The sequence below is a fragment of the Lycorma delicatula genome, chromosome 5 (genome assembly GCF_047948215.1).
Source record: "Lycorma delicatula isolate Av1 chromosome 5, ASM4794821v1, whole genome shotgun sequence".
In the NCBI taxonomy this organism is placed as follows: domain Eukaryota; kingdom Metazoa; phylum Arthropoda; class Insecta; order Hemiptera; family Fulgoridae; genus Lycorma; species Lycorma delicatula.
Genome location: NC_134459.1, coordinates 14,682,242 through 14,706,082, shown reverse-complemented (window position 1 = coordinate 14,706,082; position 23,841 = coordinate 14,682,242). Strand labels below are relative to the sequence as shown.

The 23,841-nt window shown below is 32.3% G+C and overlaps 1 protein-coding gene across 1 annotated transcript in view; it reads right to left on the bottom strand.

The window, feature by feature from the left end:
* LOC142324738 (uncharacterized) overlaps positions 1 to 23,841 on the bottom strand; it is a 39,864-nt gene that overhangs the window by 11,877 nt on the left and 4,146 nt on the right. The window contains exons 2-3 of the mRNA XM_075365672.1: positions 19,476 to 19,775; positions 15,096 to 15,250 (exon numbers count right to left, since the gene is read on the bottom strand). Of these exons, the coding sequence (XP_075221787.1) occupies positions 15,096 to 15,250; positions 19,476 to 19,741 (421 nt within the window). The 5' untranslated portion in view covers positions 19,742 to 19,775. The remainder of the gene's footprint in view (positions 1 to 15,095; positions 15,251 to 19,475; positions 19,776 to 23,841) is intronic.

The window sequence follows — 23,841 nt, the reverse complement described above, 5'->3', positions numbered from 1 at the left end:
TGTTGCAATCAGGCAAACATCCTGTATGTACCATATACAAAAGCCTACATTCTGAAATGTTATATGACTGATATAAATAAAAATATTAAAGTGGTTGGCGCAAGAGAGTGTAACATTAATCTTTTCATCCAGTTTACAATTACAAAACCAAATATTTATACGCTTCTTAGGAGCTGAATTGTTATTAAATATGAGATGTGTAAAAAATATTGAACTTGCATAATAAAACTTTTATCAATTTATTTACCACTTTACATAGCTATGTCCCCTTCAAAATAGTCCCTATTATTGGTGATGTTTGGCTTTCAATCTTTCTTCTGTTTTTTAAACATTTCTTGGAAGCTTAACTTTCTTGGATGGCATGCAGCTGTTGTATCATGTTTTCCTCAGTCTCATTTTATAGTTTCAAAACAACATCCTTTCAAGATTGTTCAATTTAGACAAAAGAGATCTACAGAGTAAAGTGGTGAGGCATGGCACAATTACCTAGTTTTAATTATTAGTTTTGCCAGATGATGGATAAGAAGTGGAGCTTGTATATTTTCATTGTGTAACATACTTGCACAACTATGATTTTCGCTCAGTTCAGGCTTCTTTTAGGGTACAGCATATCTCAAATGATGCCATAAAACTTCCATGTAAAACTCCTTGTTTAGTGCCTGACCACAAGAAACAAATTCAAAATGGGCCAAGCCTTTCAATTCACATTTGATGGGCTCATGTGAACTATTTTTTTGGGTCAGGACGATTCTTTCCCCACCATTAAGATGATTACATTTCAATTTCCATATCACAGCCATAAATTCAACTCTCATTGCTATAATGTTTATCAAAAGGTTTTATTGGCATCAGCATGATGAAGAAGGTTTTTACTGATGTTATTGTGATTTTATCTGATCCTTGATCAGCAAATGCAACAAGAATTTTGCAAATGCAAAAGTTTTTTAGTTAAAACTGCATTACCTGATGCTACGCTAACCTCAGTAATGTCACGGTTACGGGGCTAGCTTCAGGAACTGTATCAATGTTATCGTTTGTTGACGTAGAAGGTCATCTAAGGTCCGAGGACGTTCATTTGTTACAAATGGTTCATCATTTATTAAATTATTCATTTATTTTTTATTTTATTATTAATTATTTGTTACAAATAGTTTCCTGAATAATTGCTGAAAATTTTAACTGTCTTAAATAAACATTTTTCGGAATTTAAGCAAAATTTAATCCCCAACAATTGTCTTTAAGACCTTTCATTTTCACTTAATTAAAAAACCAACAGTAGTATACAAGTTTTCTCAAACTGTTGTTAGCTCTAAATGAACAATGGGAAAGATGCAATAAAGACCACTGTTCCTGAAAGTTGTCGATTGCTACATTTCAATTGTTGAAAAACTCTCTATGTATCGGTTGGGATCTATTACAGAAGCTTGCTTTTTTTTTTAATACACCATCATATTTCTATTTTATTTATGTTAAATGTATACGAGGTGTAGCTATTAAATAACAAGACTAATCCTGCTACAGAAGAATTGCGCATGCACCAAATTCATAAGACCGACAGTTGTTTAGTATAAAGCCTTCTCTTACGATTGTTGCCACTCCAGTTTCTGTAGACATATTAGTCTGGTCATGGTCTTTGTTTGGATAACATAAGTGTTTTATTAGAGCAAATAAGTGTTGTAAAATGTCATAAAACTTTTTCTCCATTCCAACTCAAAAACGGATAGAAATATTGAAAAAATTGGTTCTTATCCGATCTGACCGTCTGTTAACTATTCTTGTCTTTATTCAACGTCCTTGCTCAGCTCCGTGAAAAAAATAAGAAAAAACTATCCGAATTGCGGAAGAACAAGTCATGGGTTCTTCACCAGGACAACGCACCAGCTTACACTGCATTGTCTGTCAAGATCTTTCTAGCCAAGTATAACATACCAGTGTTAGATCCTCCACCTTATTCGCTTCACCTGACACCATGTGACTTTAATCTGTTCCCCAAGGTCAAGTCTACATTAAAAGGAGCATTTCAAATTGTTGAAGCTGTGAAAGAAAAATAGGCACGTGTCATGAAAGAGTTCACAGAAGCCTTCCAGCACTGTTTCAAACAACAGAAAATACACACTAAGCGTTTTAGGGATAGAGAAGAGGGTGTAGATCGAAGGGGATAATAACTAAATATGAATAAATTTAAAATAAAATATTTTATTACACCATTAGTCTCATTATTTAATAGCCACATCTCGCATAGAATAATGACCTCTGGATTCAATACTATAAGAAGTTATTCATTTCCAATGATAAAAATTAAATTTTTAAATAATCTAGTCTTTATACTTCATTATATATTATACTTTATACATCCAAAATGGTAAATAAATAAAAATAAAAAACTGAACATTCGTGTTTTAAGAAATATTATATTTTTTAATTATTTCCTCCTCTTTATTACCTAGATCGTGTGCATGCGTGCGTGCATGTGCACACACACACACACACATATATGTGTGTGTGTGGATCTTTTCAAAATTAATTTTTCTACATTTCTAATTGAAAAAAATATATACCTTAATTAAACACTTAACAAAGTTTTCTTCCATTAAACCCAAAAACGTGTTATTTTTTATCCCCAATTTTTGTGTTTTACATCAGATATCTTTAAAACTAATATGGAACAAATATGTTTCTTTGTGATGGTCAAACATGTAAACAAGGCATATTTGGATATCTAAGTCTGAAGTTTTTATACTGATGAAGATACTGTCCGACACTAATATTCTTAGTTCTTTGAGCATCTCTGACTTTTTCAACCAAATCAAATCTAAGGTAGAAAAAGTAAACAAGTAAAAATAAAAATTAATAAATCATCATATTAATAACCATAACCATTTTAAGAAATCCCCTCCAAAGAAAATCTAAGAGGAGACAGTCTTATTAAAAATATCAACACTTAACTGGTGTTTGAGGCAAAATGTGATCCTTTACTCTGATAGATAGTGTCATTTGCTGTATATACAGGGGTGATTGATATTTACAGTCATTTAAAACTTTATTCTATAGTCACTTTCCAAATCGGTTAGCTATTGGAAGATATATTTCACTGTACGTTAAAATATTATTTAATGTATATTGTTGGTGATTACTTTTAATAACTAGATTTTTCATGGATTAGCAGAAAGGCAGACTGCAAAATGGAAGAATTTGTGCTTAATAAGAACACTTCAAATTTGTTGAAATTAAATTAATAAAGAAACTAGATCTAACATTTATCTTAATCAGATACAGACAAATAAAGATAATCTGTACTTCTTGTTAGTCGTTTGTTAAGATAGTAAATTTACAACTACCTGAAGGCAAAATATAGTTTTACCGGTATTTGAAATAAAATTGTTACGCTTAATCTGTGAATAATCATTTTTTCAATAGCTAATTTTAATCAATTAATTAATTAGGATTTAAGTAGGCTATAGTTTACCACACTTATTTAATATTTATTGGAGCGGTAAGGAAACAGAAAGTAGTAACTTAAGGGATTAATTTTTTTACAATATCTTGAAGGACAATAGTCATAAAAAGATTCTAAAAATTATTTGCAGAGGATGGTTTCATTTACTAAGTTTAATTGTACAGAAACGTACTTTGAAAATAAAAAAGTTAATAAAAAATTATGGCTGTCAGAAAATAGCATCTAAAGAAACAAAGAAAAACTAAAAAAAACAGTAAAATTTAATCACCCTGTCGAGCAAGTCTCTAGATTTAGGTTAAACAGGTAGAAATGTTACTTTTGACTGCAGCCATGAATTCAAAATAAGCTTTTCACCTTGTAATCTATGTGTGGCTTAAGAATATCTATGTGCAAGAATAAGTGCAAAGGAATTGATCACGGAATAAAATTTTATAAAGACTATACCTACGTTAATGTATAGAACTGAAAGTCAAGACCTGAGTTTAAAAGGAGATTTCAACCAGCAGAGAAATACCTTATGAATCCTTAAGGACTGTACTTTGTAGGACCAATTTTGGAATACTTTCATTAAAGATCTACAACTTCATTTAAAATATTGCAGATATTTCATCAATACTTATTAAATATGTATATTATTTATATTCAATTATTAAAGTAAACTGATCCTGATTTACATACAAAATTATTAGACATCTTTATCATTAGGCAAAAGAAAGGAAAGGTATACAACAACAAGGCATTAACAGACATTAATTAGAAATAAAATAAAAAAGTGACAGCAAAACAAAGGTCAGTACAGATGAAGAATTTATTACTATAGTAAACAAAAAAAAAAACAAAGATAATTACCTCTGATTGATACTACTTCCCAACACTCTATTAACTTAGTAAGTTCTTTTAGAATAAGGTTGGTTTGGTATTTCATAATCCACTTTCAGACCACCAATATACTTTTGTAAACTCTCCTTTTGCCAATTATCTAACTCTTTATCAAATACTCTATCACCAATAGTTGCATTTTGATCCCTAATTACTTTTATTAGATTTTCTGGTTTCGGAAAACCTTTGTGGGCGACTGAAAAAAAAAGTTGTTTGTTACTGCATGCCGATGCTAACAATGCTTAGTAAACATGAATGAGTCTGTAAATAAATATTACTGAATAATATTTACCTGTTCCTGCAGCAGCAATGAATATAAGTCCTTCAATGTGTTACAAGGGATAAAGATCCTATGTTGTTTTGAATTTTTACAAATGTTTATGGAACTAAGTTTCCCATACAATATCAGCTCACTTAGTCATTTTTTAAATAAAACCTAGCGTATGTAAAAGTAAATATAGAAAAATATAATAAATAGGAGCCACTGATTAGAAAATAGAATGCTGTCCACAACATTCTACAAAATAGGATTTGTCTTCAGTCTACTGAATTAGGAGAGAATTTAAAAAAAAATATTATTCATTATAATAATTCTTTTAACATACTGAGTTTTTTTTACATCCTCCTTAAGTAAAAAAGGATTTCTTAAGGTAGTCTTTCATGAAAAAATGTTTTAAGAAAAAATTACTTGAAACAGAAGTTCTAGAGAAATTATTTCCTTAAAACTTTTTTTTTTTATTTTTTTTTACTTTTTTTAGTTTCCTTCAAAAAGAAAGAACACCCAAAAATCAATCACTTTCCAAGATTTTTCTTTCCTTTTTAGGAAAGGAAGAAAGCTAACTAAGCTCTGAAATCCAGAGCTTAGTTAAAAAATCTATTAACATTTTTTTAAATTTTTAAATAAGGAATAAACTGTCTGCTATTTTATATTTCATGAGAAAAAAGTAATTTTTTTGAAGAAAAAAATCCTTTTCCTGTACGTTACAGAAAACGTACAGGAAAAGACTTTTCCTGTACAAAACATTACATTGGTTTGCTTGGCATTTCTCCCACCACCACCCCATTCGGTCGCCCTAAAGCATAAGACCGAATGTCAGTGCTAACCTAAAAGTGTGAGTGGAATAAGCGTGGTACCATAAAGCACTTGCTTGCATGTCCCGCCGCCCACTTGTCATATATCACTAAAATGGGTAGGCGTATCCCGTCAATTACTGAAACATATATGAGTATCAATAATTAATTTATCTCGTCAAAGACAGCAATTCGCTGCCACAGCGAATTCTAGGCCGCTGAATGCCAGCATATCTGTTCACCATTAAAGCACTTGGAGCCACAGCGAATTCTAGGCCGCTGAATGCCAACATATCTGTTCACCATTAAAGCACTTGGAGCCACAGCGAATTCTAGGCTGATGAATGCCAGCATATCTGTTCACCATTAAAGCACTTGGAGCCTTAATCTGGCTGGTAGCCAGCCATATCTCTCGATTAGCTTCCTACAGCAGCGTGGAAGGAGTCTTTTCCCTTAGGTAAACTGCTGATGTCAGTTGAACAAAGCAACCTCATCAAGGAACTCCCACACGGTCTGACAATGAACTTTCACCACTAAATCGATTAGGAGAGCTTTTCCCAGTACAGTGGTAGCCTCATAGAAGGCCTGTTTTAAAAACACCAGTGCATACAATTAACACTCTGCGCTGAGCACTCCTTAAATTTTAAATCAGTGCTAGATTTCTTTTGAACCTATGCACCCGAACAGATGCCGCATATGAAGTCAAACTTTCAAAGACACCTAGGTAAACAATGTACAAACGACAGCCAGTAATCCTTTCGAGCAATCCTCCTAAGCTTGTGCATACAGAGATGACGTCCGCTGTAACTTGCCTAATGTAACTGCTAAACAGCAACTTCTCATCAAACAAAACACCTAGGTACTTATGAACTCGAACTCAGCTGATTACACAGCCTTTATACTTAATACAGGGGTTACAACTGTATAATTTGTCTGCACCCTTGAGAAACATAAACTTCATTTTGGGCACAGAAGTCCTTAAATTTTGAATGTCCATCCAGCCCTCTGCAGCTAACAAAGCCAACTGCGCTCTGTCGTCTAGCTGCAGTCGAGAGTTACTACAAACTAACAGGAGACAGTCATCTGCGAAAGCCTGAACTGTGACCCCTTCCGGGAATGTCAGTCCCAAAAACCCGTCGAATACCAGGTTTCACAGGAAGGGGTTGAGAACGGATAACAAGAAAACTGCAGAGGATTGTAAACATCGCATAATAACAAAGCCTGTTGAACATATTCCTGGCTGAAATTTTTTTTATATGAACTAAAACTTTATCCTTACCATCAACATTAAGAAATGGCTTCCAGCCAAGAATCGCACTTTGGTAGAAACCATACCGTAGTTCTAAACCATCTCCAAGATCAACAATTTGTTCATGCTGAGGTGGAGTAAAAAATGAACGCCCAACAGCAACAAATCTACAAGAAAAAAAATTTTTTATTTTACATACAATAAAGCATCAAATATTTATTAATATTAGTTAATATTTCAACTGACATTATCAGGAAATAATTATCCAAAATAGATAATGTTTGTATGTAGCAATAATGCAGGTGACCTTCTGCCAAAAATACAGTCAATTGGTTTCTCTATTTTGTCTTAATCTCAGCCAATTCCCTAGACTATAAATATGCTATAACATCTTCCTCAAAACTATAAAAATATTACAAAAATTTTTAAAAATTGATTTATACTTTTTAGTCATATTTTAATCAAATTATTATCATATATTTTGCATGAGTTTAATTAGTAGGTTAATTTTGATTTCAAAAGATAACATCATTACTGAAATTTATAATCTACATATATAAAAATGAATGTTTGTCTGTCTGTCTGTATGTCTCTTATGCCTTCCTAAACCATTCATCCGATAGCAATGAAACTTTGGGGAATGGTTGGACGCATGCCAGGGAAAGTTTCTGAATATGTTTGGACCCGCTAAGTGGCACTGGCGTCGAGATATTTAGAAAAATTGTACTTATAGTCCGATTTGCCTCATATTCACAATACGTGTTACTTACACGGAAAGAATTATTTCTGCAAAAAATGAAACCGCTAGATGGCACTGGGGTTGAGATATTTAGAAAAATTATATTAATTGACCGATTTGGTTCATATTCAGAATATGAACATTAGTTATGTAAAAAAAATATTTTTGCAAGAATTATACCCGCTAGCTGGGGCCGGTGTCTAAATATTTACGAAACAAACAAATATACAAACAGACTTTTTATTATATATATATATATACATATATATGTACAAAAGACATGTTTGTATGTGTGTTCGCTAAAGACCAAAAAACTAATGGACCGATTTACGTTCGGGCAAAAGGTAAAACAGGGACAAGGGGAAAGGTGGAAAGAGAAAAGGGAAAGGGTAAACAGGAAACTGGGAGAGGGTTGAGGGAGAAGGGTGAAAGAGAGAAGTTGGAAAGAGGAAGGAAAATAAGCGAAAGGTAAAATTTGTGAAGTTTCATAATATTCAGTTTTTTAATTTTTTTTATCAAATTTTCAATTGTGTTCATTTAAACTCTCTCGCTCCTTTATATATATATACTCAAATCTGGCAATAGCGAAGCATTGCCGGATCTGCTAGTATATCTATAAAATATCAAACAGATTTGCAATCAAGCATTTACTACATAAAATAACAAAATAGTGAAGTTTATATTTCATTTACTTTATTATCACAAATTTCATCTATGATGTGAAATTTCACCAATATGCAATGTCAGGAAGTATGTTATATTAAGGATGCAAGATTTAAGGAGAAACATGAAAGAAAAACAACATTGTGAGTTAGAAAAGCAAGTAAAAATAGAAAGTTCTATCAAATACCAAACGTGAAGAAAAGTACAAATAAGTAATACCAACCTTTTTTGAAGCTAGAAACACATCTTATTTGCTGATGTCAAAAAAGGAACTACATTAAATCCACAGCATTACTTAATTGGCTACATACTAGCATACTGCTACAGTAATGCTTACCCTTCGGTGCAACAACCTGAGTGCTGCTTATAAAGTTTAGTCAGGAAATACTCATAAATTTCTAATCGGAAACCAGCGATTTCAATTTCAGCTGCTGTTGCATGGCTGCCTAGCAGGTGGATTTCTACATTAATGGTATTAAAAAAGCTACTGACAATAACAGATTAAATTTAGCTACAGTAGAAAAAAGATTTACCTATTGTATTACATAACAAATATTTTGATTAGTTTACAGCTAAATGCTCTTTACTTAATGGATGACCCTTAAATGTTTTTTAACTTTTTTTCTCTCTTCAGTATTTTACATCAGCAAATGATGAGATAAAATCTACTACCTGAAAATTTTACTTTTTCTAAGTACAAATTAAATGTGTTTAGGGTTCAAGCATATTAAATTATACTTTAAAATACAAAACATTGTATAGACTGAATAAATGAGATACCGTGTTAATGAATGACTGCTACAGTTTTATCCTTAAAAAAAATATTTAAAATATTAAGATCATTTTTAAAATTCCAAAAATGTTCATATTACCAATATCTAATTTATTTCAGATAAGAAAAATGAAGATTGAATCCGATTATAAGGATTTGGTGCTGGACATCCATTTTTAATAAAGGGTATGGTAGAATTGACTGGACGATTTAAAACTGGTGTTGAATTATATGCCAGTGAACAGCACAGTATTTGCATTGTTGGTTTATTCAGTGACCACGCTACAGCACAGTTCAAGATGTTTTGTTAACATTCTGTATCGATACTTGAGGCAGATAGGAGTGTTAGAAGAATGTTACACATAGATTTACATTTTCACCTGTTTAAAACTCATTGGTTCAAGAATTGCTGTGCCTTGAGTGAACAGAATGTAGAGGCACACATCAGTGAATGGAATTTTGTACAAAGCTCTTAGAGATTAATAATGCATAACCGTAATTATACAATTATTCAATTTAGAAGTCTAAGATAAGGCCCATTTTCATCTAAGTGGATGTACTGATAAACAGAATTTCAAATAAATAGCAAAGAAAATCTCTATTATATCAATCTCCTTTGCATAACAAGAAAATAACAATTCGGTGGGGCATAACAAGAAAATAACAATTTGGTGGAAGTTAACAGGTACAGGTTTATATGGAGTGAGTTTATTTTGGATTTTCAGAGGGTACCTTTTGCAAGGCAATGGAAGAGCAGTTGACTATACTATTTGAACATTATACAGCTATGCTGGATGATTTTTTTCTCTTCCTGATACTAAGACAGCACCCATGTTGACTTGTGCTCATTATAGTTAACAAGATGGTGTGATATCTCACATGTCATGACTCATAATATAGACTGTTTGATGATCAAACAGAATACTGTCCAGAATGTGTCGCCTATCATAATGGTGAAGGCCAAAGCCTTCGTGCTTTTCTTATTTATAACCATGCAATTACTTATGAGGATACTTAAAGCATTGAAACTGACCTCATAACATAGACAAGTTAAAAGAATCTTTCACACTAATCCAACTTATCGCATCAGAAATGCTAAGAAAGGATATGGACTCTCTCAAGCAACATAAAGACTTATTTGCTTAACAGTGGAACCCATTTTAGAAAACTATTTTTAAAAATGTTATTTAAGTCATAAAAAATGCTCAATAAACTTAGAATACACCGATTTAACAATAAATCACTTATTTTTAACATTTTTAATAATGTAGAATCTTTTATAGTTTTAACCTGCAATGTAATATCTGTTTGTAATCTTTTATTTAAGAGGTAAGTTACTAAAATCCACAACCATATTAAGCTAATTACATATTTGAGTTACAAGAACAGAGCACTGTATGCGATGTATATAAATCTTTGCCAGGTTTTTAGGAACTAAATGATAATACGTTTTTGTACTCATAATAATATTCTTTGCAATCTCATCGGTAATTCATCAAGTGGTTTCTTAAGAATAGATAAACATAAAAATGACACGCAAAGGAAATTAACAATATAAAAATAAAGCTTACAATTACAGTTACAATATGGGCAGAATAAATAAAATTTGTCTAAGTTTTTAATTTTTGGCCATTAAATGCATACACATTAACTGTTACTAGTTCTAAAATTTTCCTATGAAATCCTAAATTTTCAAATAAATGTGTGGAGATGCATTTATGCATTTGACCCCTGCTTCTAATTCAAAACCCGCACTTATTTTTAAGTGCGGGTTCCAATGCACCATTCTGCTTGCAATGTAAATTACTAACTGTAGTTTTCTCATCAGCGGTTTATTTGCAATAAACATTATGTACAAAAATAAATTATTTGTTTTACAACTACAATCATCAAATTCATTAACAAAATTAACTAAAGTTTGTTACTGGCACTGTACATTTTAACATTATGATTTCTTTTATATTTAAAAGAAACCAAATACTGGAAACTATTATTGTGATTGGAACCACATGCATCATAATATACTTCATTTCAAATCTTGAAAATCTTCGATTGTCATAATGTGCACTCTCTCCATATTTCTGAAGGGTATGCACCCTTGTTTAGATGAAAATTTTCATTCCGTATGAAGTGAAGCATTATTTTCTTAGTTTTATCAGATACCGATTTCAGAAGCACGACATACATCTAAAGCCTGACCAAAACTTAGGGTATCTTCATGTAACATTATTTAACATGTGAGTGGTTCTTTATTTCCTACATAACAAAATCTTCAATAAACAAATCACTAATATCTTTAACCATTTCTGCTTTTAATTTACAGATATGTAACAAACTGATCAATGGACTTTGCTGGAAGTTGGTAAGTAAAACATTAATGTCCAATACATTTTTCATGTATGTATATACATTACTTTTCTAATGTCTATTCTTTCAAGAATCATATTCCTCTGTACTAATATACAAAATTACATTTATTTGATCTATCTAAGTACAGAAAAATAAATGAAGTAGGATGAAGTTTACCTTATTCCATTATACATGCAAAAACGTTTTCACGAATTTCTCACATCATCAGTTGCATTACATTTTTTCAAATTATTCACATCAAATTATATATTATACATAAATATTACAAAATAATTTAAAAAAATTATTTTTTATAAAAGAATAAAATTTAGTTATAATTGAACATTATTCTTTTATATATTAAATACCTGAAAAAAAATCTTTTATTTAAAATTAAACATTAAAAATGAAAAATTACATAAAGATAAATATGAACAATAAATAAAAGAATAATAAATTGTTTAAATACAAAAAAATATAGTGGTCTAGTTAGCCACTGTTACATTACAAACAGAGTTGAAATATAGTGAATTATACATTAACAATGTCTGAAGAAGTGCTGCCATCTGTTGCAGCTTTTATAATCGTGTCATCCTCATACCCTGTTTGAAGGATGATCAAATTAAATTTACTTTTATATCATATATATATATATATACACACACACTTTTATATATATATGATATAAACATCTCATAGAAAGTTTTGAAAGATCTTGTGATCTTTTCTATATAAATGTGGTCACAATCATTAATTCTTTTTTATAAATTCCACTCAAAATAAACATAGTCATCCTCAACATAGTCTAACGATGCAAAGTGATTGAAAATTGAATGCTCTTCCACCCCGTAAAAGTTCATTCCCCTAGCCATCCTACATATTCCCTTCTAAAATTGCTAACCAACACCAAAACATACCCAGAGACAAGCAAAAACAAATGTTAATAAACTACTAGTGATCTAGTGATAAATGATAAGTCTAATGATAAAACTAGTTCTAATGAACTACAGTGCATCAATCAACTAAGCTTACGAAACTACTGTTTTTATCGTTATCGTACATACAATATAATTTTTTTTATTTTTGAAATTACTATTAGTGATTTGGAAGAATAACATGGAAAAATCAATTTAAATTCCCATATGAAGAATATACAAGAATATACATTTATCTAAGAATACTACAATGATAATGGCAAAGAAGCTGTTCAAGAATACTGTTGGAAACTTCCAAACTGAACTATTCAAAACAAAACAGATTTTTATAAATACTCATAGATAACTGAGAGAAAGAAGGTCATTATAGAAAATTTAAAACAGGAAAATAATAGTCATGAAGAGATGTACATCCAAGTCCTTGATTAAGTGTATAATGATTGATTAACTAATATGATGATGATATATGATGATAACTTGATGAATATGAGCATGTGGAGAACATTACTTTGATAATGTTCTCATCTTCACCGTTTACAATATCTGTAAGAATATGGGTAAATCATAGAATCAATTACTCCCAATGGAGTAGCATTAGCCATGCAAATACTCTTCACTGACAAACTAACACAACACTGTGTTAGTTTGTATTATGGTATTAATAATTCAAGAAACAATCATATATGAAATGATGGCAATCCTCATACAACTTTTGAATCAAATAGATTTAAATTTTGAATTTATTTATATGGAAAAACAGAAAGTATTAGTATATTTACACAAATACAACAATGATGAAAACTTTGATTAAGAATCATGTTTGCTGTCCAAGAAATTAAACAGCCTAATTATGCTGGAGAAGGCAGTTAGTTGCATTCATAAATTGTCACCATGAAATGTACATAACACTGGAGGTGAATATCTGGACAGTGATAAAATTACATAATTTTATCTCTGTGTAAATTGAATTAATAATTCAATAATAATAATTTTATTATTAATAAAATTAAATAATGATATAATTCTGTTATAAAATTAATAAGAGAGTAGGCCTAATTTTTTCAATTTATCACCTGTAAGGAAAGATTTTCAGAATTTTATTGTTCTTAGTTTTTCAATAAAAATGATTTTAATTAATTTTATTAACTCTAATTATATCAATTTTCTCAGAGTTAAATTCTCTAACAGTCTGACTCATTTGATTACTGGGAAATTAACAATGTAAATTTAGAGCAAACCTAAAACTCCAATTCTTTTTTTGCATATTTAAACAATTTTTTTGGAACTGCTGGAAATACAGTTTCACTCATTTTTTTAATTTTTTCATATAAGACTACATACAAAACAACAAATTTTTGTTCAATAATTTGGGTTGTGTTATAGAGTTTTAGCAGTATTTGCCTTAACAGCAGAAATCTGGGTGAAATATTTATGCTAGTTATAACAAAACAAAGAGTTTTTCGGACCAGATCTACGAGGGTTATTTTTTTTTCAAGGTCCGATCGGTCACAAAATTAAAACTACAGTGAAAATAACAAATTATTTATTTTTAACAAGTACTTACATAGTTACGCTATTTCTCTACATAGTCGCCACTCCGATTTAGACATTTGTCATAGAGTGGTACCAACTTTCCAATACCCTCGTCATAGAGCAGAGCCGCCTGTGCTTCAGCCATGTTTCTACACTGGTCTGCAGCTCAATGTCTGTGCCAAAATGTTGTCCTCCTAGCCAGTGTTTCATGTGAGCAAAGAGGTGAAAATCGGATGGAACCAAGTCCAGGCTGTATGGTGGGTGATCAAACACTTCCCAACGAAAACGCTGTAGGAGTTTCTTTGTTACAGCTGCAGTGTGCAGCCGAACATTGTCATGGAGAAAGACAATGCCTGATGACAACATTCTTTTCCGCTTATTCTGAATTGCTCTTCGTAGACATTGAAGAGTCACGCAGTATGAATGAGGCTGCAGTGATGGTTGTGCCACATTCCTTGAATTCCACCAAGAGAACTCCATTCCGGTCCCAGAACACAGTAGCCATACACTTTCTGTTGAAGAAGGTTCGCTTAAACTTCTTTGGTTTACTGGAAGAATGAGAATGCATCCACTGTTTGGATTGTTCTTTTGTTTCTTCAGTTTCTAAATGGACCCATGTCTCGTCCCCTGTGACAATTTTGTTCAAAAAAATCTTCTCCTTCGTTGTGGTAGCACTGGAGAAACGTTAGGGAAGCGTCCATTCTCATTGTTTTGTGATGGTCGGACAGCATCTTGGGAACCCATCTTGCACACAGTTTGCGGTACTGAAGTCTCTCACTCACAATGGTGTAAAGAGCTGACCTTGAAATTTCTGGAAACGAATCACTCAAAACAGAAATTGTGAACCGACGATTTTCTCGAATTGCCTCATCCATTCGCTCAACGAGATCATCAGTTGACACTCGCTTCCTTCCCTGACCGCCTGCATCATGAACATCTGCACGTTTAAAGTTCCTGCACTATTGTCGCACTTTGCTGTCACTCATTGAAGTTTCACCGTCCACATTACTTATTCGTCTATGAATTTCAGCTGCATTACACCCCTCAGCCTGAAGAAATTGAATTACCACACACACTTCACATTTGGCAGGAGATGCTATTGTTGTAGATATGTTTACGTGCTAGCTACGTGTTCAGAACAAAACGAAGTGACGCAGCGTGATTGAAGGCTGTACTAGAGACACTGCGCAAAGGTTCATCCAATTTTTGTGTGGGTTTTTATTTTGCGACCAATCGGACCTTGAAAAAAAATAACCCTCATATATATATATATATATATATAGAAACTCTTTTCATTATTCTGATAACAGGAAACACCAATAAAGTATGGAAGAGTGTTCAGAAACTTCCTGACACACTCTGTGTACATGGCCACACTCACACAAGTGAGTGAGTGTGTGTGTGTGTAAAAATATACATATATAGCAGATGGTTGAAATAATAATTACCTTTGGATGAATCAGATTTAATAGAAGAAGAACAGTTATCATGACTCAATTTACGACTAACTGCAGCCAACTGCCGGTTATTGTTCAATGAAGTCGAGGATAAAAATGATTGCGGATGATCCTGGTAGGTGTTCAATTTTTCCTTATGATTTGCCCTAAGTAAAGAAAGAAATTAATTTATGAAATCTTAATAATAGTATATTTAAAAACACTAATTCTATTTTAATATATTCTACAACACAGCAGTCAGCATGCTTCACACTCATGGATTCAATTTCTTGAATGAGTTTGGCATTTTATAATTTTATTTATCTATCATCAATAAAAATATATTTAAATACACTTATAACCCAAATACATTATTTACCAATACCAATCAATTTCAATGAAAAAGGAATTCATCAATTCAATTTTTTTTTTCAATAAATTACAAAATATATTTTAATTCTTTCTATCTTTTACATTATTTAAATAGTTTTGTATTAATCTAAAAACTCCTCCCCATCAAATATTATGAGGGAATTGTGAAAATAATTAAATCATAATCACAATAACATTGAAGTAATCACCTTATAGGATAAAAAGGGTGTTATTAACACCTCCTGCTTGCATAAATAGAATAAAGAAGCTATTTACACAATTCCTTATGTTTTTACCCTTATTCTTTTATCTTTATTTAATGCTCAAAATTTTACATGCATAAAAGTTTTATAACTCCTCCTATTGAGTATATGTATATAATAAGAATACAAAATGAATATCAGAAAGGGATGCATAATTTATTGCTCTATATTATTACTTCCAGCTTCCCTTTCTTAGGGTTATGACATATGTAAAGTAACAAGGGTTTAAAAATGGATGCAACCCAAAGATTAAGATGGTAGAAGACACATATAGGTAAATTTTATTTCTCTCAACATGTCAGTAGGTAACATTGTACTCTAGGTTAACAGCTTTGAACAACTGAAATGTCCTTCTTATGCACTAGTGCTATACCAGTATAAATCCATCTCTATTGTTTTAACTATGTCGTTTTCCAAGGAAGAACATGTGTTTATTATTGATACTTATTGTGCATATTAATCTTATAAACAAGTGAAAGATGATTTTTGGATAAAATTTCCCAATTCTTCAGTTCTTAATAAGTCAACAATATCACGTTTGATTAATAAAGTTCGTGAGACTATCAGTACATGATTGGAAAAGCACAGGTCGACCATCATTAACAGTAGAAGTTCTGGAGGATGTGAAAGAACTTTGACTCTCTCACCCAGCTCAGAAAGTTATCTTCACAGGCTGGGCTTTCATTAACTACAGCTTTCAGGACTACTAAAAAAATTACAATTGCATGCTTATTACATCAGTGTCATTCAAGAACTGAAAGAAATACACCACGGAAAATGTTTACAGTAATGTTTGTCATTGGTTTCGTATTTTTACTGATGACAATGGTATTGAAATTTTGGATGTTTATTTCAGCAACAAGGCGTGGTTTCACTTGGATGGCTACATTAACAGCCAAAGCTGCTGAGTATGGAGTGCTGAAAATCCTCATGTGTTTCATGAACAACCATTACAAGCACGTAAAATTGATGTTTGGTGTACGATTTCCCAGTATAATGTAATAGAGCGTTTATTTTTGACAAATCTGTAGATACTGCGATTTATCGCAACATAATCGAACAGTTTATTGCCATGTTAGACTTACATGAATTAGAATGTTGGTTCCAACAGGATAATGCAACGTGTCATACTGCTAATGAAACGTGGATATGTAACGAGAATGTTTTGGCCATTTTTTGATATCAAAAGGGTTGTGGCCTCCAAGATCCCCATATCTTACACCAGCGGCAGACTTTTACTTTGGGAGTATTTAAAAAGTGTAGTTTTTAAAAACAACCCTCATATACTTGATGAATTGAAGGCTAACACTGAAAATGAGATTTCAAACATTACTGAGCAAACATTACGAAAAGTGGCTGCAAATGTTATGAAACGTGTACAAACCTGCATCAAGATCATAGGAAATCATTTTGATAATCTATAATAAAGTTATTAAAGGTAATTTGACTACTGTTGTATACGTATTTTGTTAACATTAATATTTTTATAATAAATTCATGTCATCAAACAGCAGGATTGCGTCCTTTTTTAAATACCCAATGCTTGAAGAATAAATCACAATTGCTTTCTTTGGGATGTTCAATAAACGTCCACTCCATGCGGTGAACATATTTTAAAGCATACATAAGGGGAAAAAGAAAAAAAGTATTAAACATTCAGGATAATTTTTTATTTCTTTAAAATTTAAATTCATGAGCTACTCTTCAACATAATCTCTAACTTTAGGCATTTTCCACTGTTATTTTCTATTACAACTGGCTTATTAATGAAAGTTTCTGTGATAAAAGAAATGTTATCTACATATACACACATACAAATGTTATCCTGAATTAAACTATTTTCAAATCAATTGATTTAATGAAAAAATAAAACCAAATTTAAGCCCCAATAAACAACTGCCCTGCCAAGTACCAGAAAGTGCCAAACATCATGGTGCCACAAATGCAATCAATGCAACTGATTCAAACTAATACGACACTTCCGAAGGAAAAAAATGAGAGAAAGTGGATGATCAATCTACCACAAGAGTACTGCCTGTGATCAGAGCTCTGTGATCTTACTCAGGACCTAACCTTCTTAAGGTTAAAAAGAAGTTCTGACCTTAACTATTATTAAAGTTCAGGGTTTCTTTTTGTTTTAGATCTGGGTCTAAAATAACTTTTTTAACTTAAAAACAAAAAACTACTCTTTTTCTGTTAACGAGGTTCACACTAACAAAAGTGACTTAAATACACTTCATATTAAATAGGGTTAATTATTTTTACAATATTCAAAAACAACATTTAAAAACTTATTAAATAAAGTACAAATAGGTTGTATAAATGTTACATATATAAATACATTTATATCAAAACTATACACTATATATGTCAGATATAATGGTAAGCAAGGTAATCCACTGAAAACAAAAAAGAATTGTTCCAGCATTTGCCTACGATTTCGAGAAAATCTTAGAAAAACTTGGTCAGAGTAATATTATAAAGTACAAAATTAATGACTAAAAAAATAGAAGTGGTTTACTGTATATTAAAGTATTACCATGTGCATATAATACTATGAAATAATAGTGATGCAAGTATATGAAGGAAAAATATTTTCAGTGAAGAACATAATTTTAAAGTCATTAATTAATTGATAAATATCTGAGAACATGTTTTAATACACATTAAACAAGTTCACAGAAAGTTCAGATTTACCTAATTTAAAGTAATACTTTATTAAAAATTCAACACAGCAATGCTTTTTCAGACAAAAAATTAACTTAAATTAATCTATCAGATGTTTACATCATTAGATAATTTATTAAAAACAGAAACTGAACATAATAAGATCCCTTCTCATAGGCTTAAGTATAACAATTTGTAATACAAAAATGATAGTGTAGTAAATAAAAAAATATGTAAATAAATAATCTTAATTTCAACATTGAATGATTTCAATGACTGTACATTGTGATAATTTTTTCCAGTACTGTTATATTTTAACATTAAAAACACTATTTTAAAAATAATTCAATGTTATAAACTTTAATATGACTATTAAAAAACAATTATTTAATGTAAACCCAACTTTCAGTATTACAATTTTAATGGGAGTACTGTAGTGTAATAAATATTATATTGAGACAATATGGTTTGATATTTTTGCAAGAACAATAATTTGGTCAGTTACATAAAATTATTTCAAAACACTCCCAAATAATTTAAACCATAAACAACAAAAATATCAATATTATTATTCATAGAATTAGTATTAGTAAGATGTGTCCATATGAGAGGGAAAGTGGAAAATCTTTTATCTAAAATTAGTTACATCGTTACAACCTATCTGATGAATAAATTTGTGAACTGCTGACACTCAATTTCCAATCACATTCATAATTCTTATATCATGTAAGTAAATTATCTTCTGATGTAAATGCACTGGTATCTGTAAAAAGGGTAACAATGAATGGTTCTGAATGTGTAAGTATTGAGAAAAGCAAGAGGCCAAATATATTTCCTTGGATGGTCCACTATCACATTCTGAAGTAAGGAAGGGCATACTATATATTCTCTACTGGTTCTATTGTCAAAAGGTGATATTTCAATTGGCTGATTACAGTTGGTTAGGTATAACTTTACCCAGCTTAAGCTGCGCCTCTGACTTTACAATTACTAAGTTTTATCATCAGCAAGAAACTAGTCCAAACACAAGGAGCTGCAAAAGGATAGTAACAGATTGTTATCTAATGATATAACTTTAATCAATACTCACAAGTTATGCATCATCATATCATCGAGAGTCATATTAGACTGACTCTGTTGCTGAGATTGCTGTTGCTGTGAGTGCTGGGGCATGCTACTGCTACAAGTGACACCAGCAGTACTGGTTGCATTTCCTCCCCCAGTCCGCACTTGTGTTTCTCTGGCAAGTCTGCTGCTGTTACTACCTCCACTAGCTCCTCTGTAACGGTCTATACCTGTTGATATACTAGTGTCACCAGTAAAAGTTCCTGAACTATCTCTTCCTTCATTGCACATGCTGCGTGCTGATAACAAATTCTGTCTCGAGTAACTGTAAAAATTATATTAAAAAAATAATAGAATTAAACAGTAGATCAGCCCTAAAAATGAGTTGAATTTGTATTATATTTTACAAAAACTATACATTTCTAAATTTTATAAAAATATTCAGGCTCAAATAAGACTAATGTTCAATATATATATATTACATTTAATTGGTTTAATGGACATCTCCATTATTTCATTTTGACTTCAAATCAGTGTGTAATTATACAAGCCTGCGACTGTTGTGCTTTTTAGTTTTTGATAATTGATTCTTATGTATTTTTTAGCCCTGAATCTGAAAATAACCTTCATTTTTTCCATCATGTCAGGTATGCAAATTTTAAATTTCAAAATTCACAAATATATTGAAAAATTGTGAAACAATAAAATGTTTTTTTTTTTTTTGTAATAAATTAATATAATATATTTACTTTTTTGGCTAATACTATGCATTCTTATAGCTAAACAGTTGAGTGGTCTGAAGAGGTGGGTGGGGGGGGTCATTGATCCCCTAATTTCTAATGAAAATTGTCACAAAATAAGCTTAATTTCTATTATAATGCATTTTTAAATTAACTTACTTTAATTATCTAATTAATTTTTATGAGATATGTCATGTCTTTGGAAACCACTCCCCCTCTTCACCCACCATTAATGACGAAGTAAGTAAAATACTTACAATTTTATTCCATGTGTTGAAGTTTCTTTGAATGGCTTATATTCTGCTTCGTTTTTTCCTTCTATGTTCTCTATAGAGTTCATCTCGGTGTAACATCCAGCAACAGACTGCCATGATTGTAGAAGTCCATTTTACACAGACTACTCGATGATCTTTTGCGTGATGATAGCGAAGCTGGAGAGACTGCATACCATCTGCGACTTCAGCATGAGGTTGTTCTGTTACACAGAGATGCATTATCTGTGGAGACTGCTGAGGCCACAGTGCATTGTGCTATCTGTAGTCTTGGTAGAGATAAGATGCCTGGCTTTGATGGACTGACAGCTGAGTTCCTTGTTCACTCAGTTGGCGTTAACGTGAGAATTATCACACATGTATTTAATAAATTATTGATTGGTAGGTCATCACGTCGACCCCTGCTGTTGCTACCAGTTTTCAGCAAGGTCTTTGAGAAGGGGTTGTATCTTTATACAAATGAGAGGTTGGTCTCGTGTAGGTTGCTGATGGAAAACCAGTATGGGTTTCACCTCGAAAAAGGCACTGAGGATGCCATACTTCATGTGATGAGTGTGGCGTCGGCTAGTGAAGCGAAGTATGTCTTGGGGATCTTCCTAGACATTTCCAATCTGTGGTTCATTTAACAATCTGTGGTGGTCCTCTGTCATTTCCTAATTACAGAGGTGAGGATAAACTGAAAATGAACTGCAGGTATGAAAAGTTATTTTAGTCTTTGAGATGTGTTGCTCTGTGAGGGCAGCCATGAAGAAGGGAAGACACTAAGGGTTGTCCCCAAGGCAGTGTGTGTGGGTCCTCTTTAGTGGGTGGTGGATTTTGATTCTGCGACTGAGGCTGCCCAGTGGGTGTCTTGTTGTGGCCTATGTGGATGACGGGTTCCTGCTGGTCAAAAGATGCTCATGGAGGGAGGTTGAGCTCAGGGACAGTTGTGCATGCAAGGTGCTTGATCTGTGGGCTCATCAACACAAGATGACTTTTAACCTGGAGAAGACCACGATGATGCTCCTCAGAGGCCATTTGGCAAAGAGTCAGCAAGTTCGAGTATTGATGTCAGGCCATAGAATGAAGTACACTCATGTTCAGAAGTACCTCGGCAAGTATTTTGATAAGAAATTTCAATTCAAGGGGCACCTTTAATATGTTGCAGAAAAGGCCTGTAGGCCTGTAGTGCTTTTTAGGATCCGACATGTGTCAATCCAGATGGGGGTCTCAATTTTATGACCCTAAGCATCCTGTTCAAGGGTGTGTCTTCACCAATGTGAGAGTTAAATAGTGTCCATGTCCATGCCCACTATTTTAAATACTGTAATCCATAAAATTACTTTTAAATAGAACACTCTGGTTCACTTGTTCAATTGGTTATTTAATATTACTTTGTTTATTTTACACATTTAGTTATATTATATTTTATTCTTTTTACATTGTGTCATATTATATTATTAATGAGATGAGATGAATATGTATGTCTGTAGTTATGAATGTGATTTCTGAATGTGAAATGAACAATACAATATGTTAAAATTAATATACATCTTTGACAGCAGCTGTATTAAGCTACCTAGATATATCAATATCAACAAGATAGATATATCAATAAGAAAACGAGGCAGAACAAAATACATCATAAGAAATGTAATAAATAACATATGGGACCAAACAGTGTGTGTGAAGCAATTATGTTGTATGCTGCACCAGTTTGGGCAGATAGGATGAAATTCTGTAGTTACAGAGATATATTATTGATGGCCCAACAAGTATTACTTTTGATGGTATCGGGTAGTTATCAGATGGTTTCATAGGAAGTGGTCTTGGTGATTGCAAGAGTGAAATCGGTTGATATTCCAGCTCTTGAAAGACAGGGACGGTATGTTGCTAGGAAGTTGGACAAGTTGATTTCCGGAAAGATGCAGCATGGTTATCTATGGCAGGCTAGATAGGATGAGACTACTGATGAGCGATATACGCATGACCTCTTCCAGACATTAGAAGCTTGTGGGCACCTCATGGGTTTCCCCTAACAAGTACGTAACTCAATTTCTTACAGGTCATATGTCCTTTAGGGGTAGACTGGCTGGGTTCAACCTGGTAGATTCGGGTCTGTGCCTGTAGTATAGGGTGCAGGATGTTGCCTTCCATGTTTGTATTAGTGCGCCAAATATGATCTGGAGTGTACCGCAGTACTTTGTCGACTGGATGTCACTGGAGCAACACTTGACATTAGTCAAAACCAGAAGGATCGGGCTGAATGGTCAGTTGTTAGAGAATTTCTGCACTATTTGGCTAGGAAACAGATTGCAGAGGGAATCTAGGGTGCTGCTTAGTCTTGCTCCTGCGTCCTTTTTTTTGTTATGGATATATATATTATGAATATAATTTTCTTGTTTAAGTGTTTTTGTTTTGTTGGTGTTATATCATTTTGGTTGTTTTGCTGTTAGTTTTATTTTTTTCTGGTTTGTCTCACATGTGAACTCATTTCACCTTTCGGGTGGGTGATTCAGTTCCTTTGATGACTATAGTTTAATATAGTTTTCAGTCTTGCTTGAGACTAGAGATATGTTTTGTTATTTTTAGTAATAGTTATACCAATGGGAATGTTGCTTGTGGCATTCGCATTGGTGGCATCCCGCGTCCCGGCAACTGAGAGGTATATGCCAAGAATTAAAAGATGATCTCTGGTAAGGCCCATCAGGGCTAGGAATGGAGTGGGTGGTTGGAGGGTGTCTTCCCCTAGAGAATCAAGAGTAGTCCATTTTCCTTGATACCTTCTTTCTATTTCTTTCATGTCCTGATGAAATCTCTCACCCATCTCTTTGATTATGGCATCCAGATTTTCAGGAAAATAGTCCACATGTGAATTTAAAAAGTGAACCTTCAAGCTCATGGAACAGACTAAATTTTTGTACCTCTGCAGCATGTTTTCAATGACTGATTTGAAGTTCAGATCCTTCTTATTACCCAGAAACTTGATTTCTACGTCTTTAAAGGCTCTAAGGTTTATTTTTCTGCAATTTCCATTTATTTATCAAAATTACCATCTTTGAGAATTTTTCTTATGTCAGGACCAGTAAAGACACCCTAGTTTAGTTTGGCTTGTCACAGATGGATTTAAAACATTTACCTTCTTTTGATAAGACTTTGATAGATTGCTTCATCATGCCTAACTTGATCTGCAGAGGTGGCAGGAGAACTTTATTTGGATCTATAAGAGCTTTTCAGAGCACATTTTTGGTTCCATTATAATGAAGCTCTTTTTGGCCAATCTTTCCTTATCCAATGGTTTTTTCTGTCTCTGCTAACCCATTCACACAAAAAACAAGGAAACTTTGTCTATCCTTCCTGCTGTCCTAGGAGCACTGATATTATTTTGAGACTACTGCAC